Source organism: Populus euphratica, unplaced genomic scaffold (genome assembly GCF_000495115.2).
Source record: "Populus euphratica unplaced genomic scaffold, PopEup_1.0 scaffold233.1, whole genome shotgun sequence".
NCBI lineage: Eukaryota > Viridiplantae > Streptophyta > Magnoliopsida > Malpighiales > Salicaceae > Populus > Populus euphratica.
The window spans coordinates 317,328-320,372 of record NW_011500116.1 but is presented as its reverse complement, the minus strand read 5'-3'; the positions used below and the strand labels follow the sequence as shown (position 1 = coordinate 320,372).

Here is a 3,045-nt window from a genome sequence, read left to right as displayed (position 1 = left end):
TGAGAGATGGAAGCTGTTATAGCTGATGTAAAAGACCTCCTGCAGCATATTCCTAGATGTGATGTTAGGTAGGCAAATAATGCTGCAAATGATCCTAGATTGTCCACCAGATTGGCTGGCTTCACCTCTGAGGGGGTTTGTAATATGCTTAGTGCAGATGTTCCTGAGAGGCCAAGTCTGTCTTTCATGGTTGTTAAAATAAATAGAAGAGCGTGGTTTAGTCAGAATCATTATAACTAACCAGTTTAGAGTAAGAAGACAATATCAAAACAAAAATTTCATTAACCTAATGATCTGCAAATTTGGTTCAACGGTGCAGTGAGAGTTAAAACAGACAAAAGGTGTCAACAAGAATGAAGTAAAATGTGTATGCACAGCACCCAACATGGCAGATGGACCATACCTATATAAATGTAAGTAGCACTGTTCCATGCCCAAAGGGACTCCATCCAATTCCAGAAGTCACCCATATCAATGCTGTCAAAACCTTCGAATATAGTCTTCACCACAAAAAAAGCAGCTGGCGGAAATGCAACAAAACCCAAAACCACATTACAAATAATCCTCAAGAAACTCCTTAACTTCCCAACTTTCATGTCAAGCTTCAAGGGTTGAGCCATCAAACACATTGGGACCAAAAGTAACGCCCCAATTTCTGCTGCTGCAAAATTAACAACTGACATGACAAGCAAACCAATGAAGACCACTGAGATAGTTGCTGATTTCAAAATAGCCCATTCGCCTTTCTCCTCAGGTTGAGATATAGAGACATGAGTAGATGGAGAAACCCCTATCAAGTACAAGATTAGGAGGCTAAGCATTGAAAGGAAAACCCAGATAACAGTGCTGGACGTTGGGCTGCAGTTTGGTATCTGACAAATGAAATATGGAAGCAACAAAACAGCTGCACCCCATACATGAATGAGAAAAACTTCTCTTGCAGCGTACAGCCATTTCCATGATCTGAACGTGATATCAAGCTCGTCAGAAGCAGTGGCCGTAGGAGTAGATTTGGTATTTTTGACACCAAGATCCAGTTGATTAGCATCAGCATAAAGTGAAGCTGCTACCAGGGGAAGTGGTGCTACAAGGAGTGCAAAAGCAATCATGTACACCCCGACTGACACAAACTTACTAGGTGATGTTAACATGTATAGGAAAAATGACTGGTGAAACTTCTCAAGGAGATTATTTATTGATCTTATAACTCCTTCGACCAACCTGCATCAAGAAACAGCATCTTCAGCCAAAAAAACAAAACAAAAACAATGAATTTACTTGCTTTGAATCGGACAATGGCAGGGCCTCTGTTTTACTGAATGAGTCCTGATCCACACAATCAAAATGCAACAAGAAGAGAAAGAAAAAGATCAAGGAAAAGCATTGTCCAGATAAAACCAAATCTAAAGCAGACAATATTCTATGAAAGTCAAGACTTAATTTTTGCAAAAAGCATCTCTTCAGCATTCTAAATATCTCATGTTGAGTTTGGTAGGACACAATAAAATGTAACGAAGAGGGACACAGTGGAACATCATTCCATACCTCCATTACATCAGATACATTCTAACAAAGTATTATCTTTGTGTTAGTGGGAATTTGAACCACTAACAATCCATTGGGGAAAAAAATCAATTCAGAGCACCTGCTATTTAGTGCAGTGGTGCAGCTCTCGCATTGTGAATGCAAGCAGGTTCAAACCCCACAAAGGGTGGTCACAGTTGTGATTAACGGGTTTAGAGATAGACAAGTAATATCATTGCACATCAAATAAATATATAAAAGCCGCGGCTTGAATTAGATAAGAATTGAGATCCTTCGCTGGGGATTCAGCAAATTAATGACGCATATAGACAGGCACGCACAAAAATGTAGGGGTGTACATTTATTAACAGAAAGACGATTAAGAAGTAAAAAAAAAAAAAAATTGATCATTAAGTTCCTCAGACTAAAAATGCTTCCACTCAAGTCAACACGACCTTGCTGATAAAAAGTTCTCTTTTAAACAATAGCATGCTATAGGGGAACCACTCATTTAAAAATACTATGTTGATACATTGTACTTCTATGATATAAATGCAAGTTACAATGACAATGAAAGAGATGTAAGATAAGCACTGACCGGCCACCTCTTAGAAGAAACTCATTGTGCCTGGCTTTGTTATGAGGAAAAACCTTAGGTGAAATCTCCAAAGTAATTGCATCAACTTGGAAATCACGAAAAGCACCATGAGGACCTGTGGGAATGCCCAAAGCCTGATAGCAGCAAATGATTATGTCAAGAAGTAAATATTTACTCACTGATCAGAGGAAGTCAGAAAATGCAATCCCGTGTACTGAGTTCTAATTGTTGTTGTCACACAAAACAGATAAACCAAATCTCACATGGTCAAGTGAAAGAGTAGAGCACCTGGTAATACAATGAACTTGCAAGTGTAGCACTGCCTTCAATATAATCTGCAGCTGAAATACCAAATTTCCATCCAGGATTTAAGCTTCTGGCGACTTTTCCTAGTAACTCAAATATTTCTCCCAAAATCTCAAGCCATCTCGAATCAAGTAGAGTCAAAACTTTCTCAACCTTTACACGCAATCCTTGCCTATGTACAGCTAAATAATTCACAATATTGATGAGATCCAGGTTTGGCATCTGCCCATTGGACGCCTCAGCATAGATATTAAGAGTGTCCTCCAGCAGTTCGTTTCTATCTGCAACCTTTAATATCAGTGCAGCAGCCATAGTCCCGGCACGTCTAAAACCATCAGATATCTTTCTTTGTGCAATAGATTTCTGTTCAAATACGTAAAGATCATCAATTTTGATGCATGTATCAGCATTTAGGGTGCCCAGACCAGTAAATACAGGCAAGTGATAATCTCTTAGCCAAGCTTCAACAGGGGCATATTCTCCATACTGTGAGTCAGCAACGAACCATATAATGTCCTTGGCCAGCCATGTAACTCGAGAGAGCAAGGAAAATACTGTATATGCAATGCTCAAGGATAAAGTTTCTGCTGCACCACTCTTTCCAAACTTGTAAGGTG

At 39.2% G+C, this 3,045-nt stretch overlaps 1 protein-coding gene across 1 annotated transcript in view; it reads right to left on the bottom strand.

Moving 5' to 3' along the window:
* Window positions 1–256: 256 nt before the first annotated feature.
* The window catches only part of LOC105109964 (GPI transamidase component family protein / Gaa1-like family protein), a 4,217-nt gene continuing 1,428 nt past the window's right edge, over window positions 257–3,045 (bottom strand). The window contains exons 5-7 of the mRNA XM_011004844.1: window positions 2,411–3,041; window positions 2,123–2,256; window positions 257–1,221 (exon numbers count right to left, since the gene is read on the bottom strand). Of these exons, the coding sequence (XP_011003146.1) occupies window positions 345–1,221; window positions 2,123–2,256; window positions 2,411–3,041 (1,642 nt within the window). The 3' untranslated portion in view covers window positions 257–344. The remainder of the gene's footprint in view (window positions 1,222–2,122; window positions 2,257–2,410; window positions 3,042–3,045) is intronic.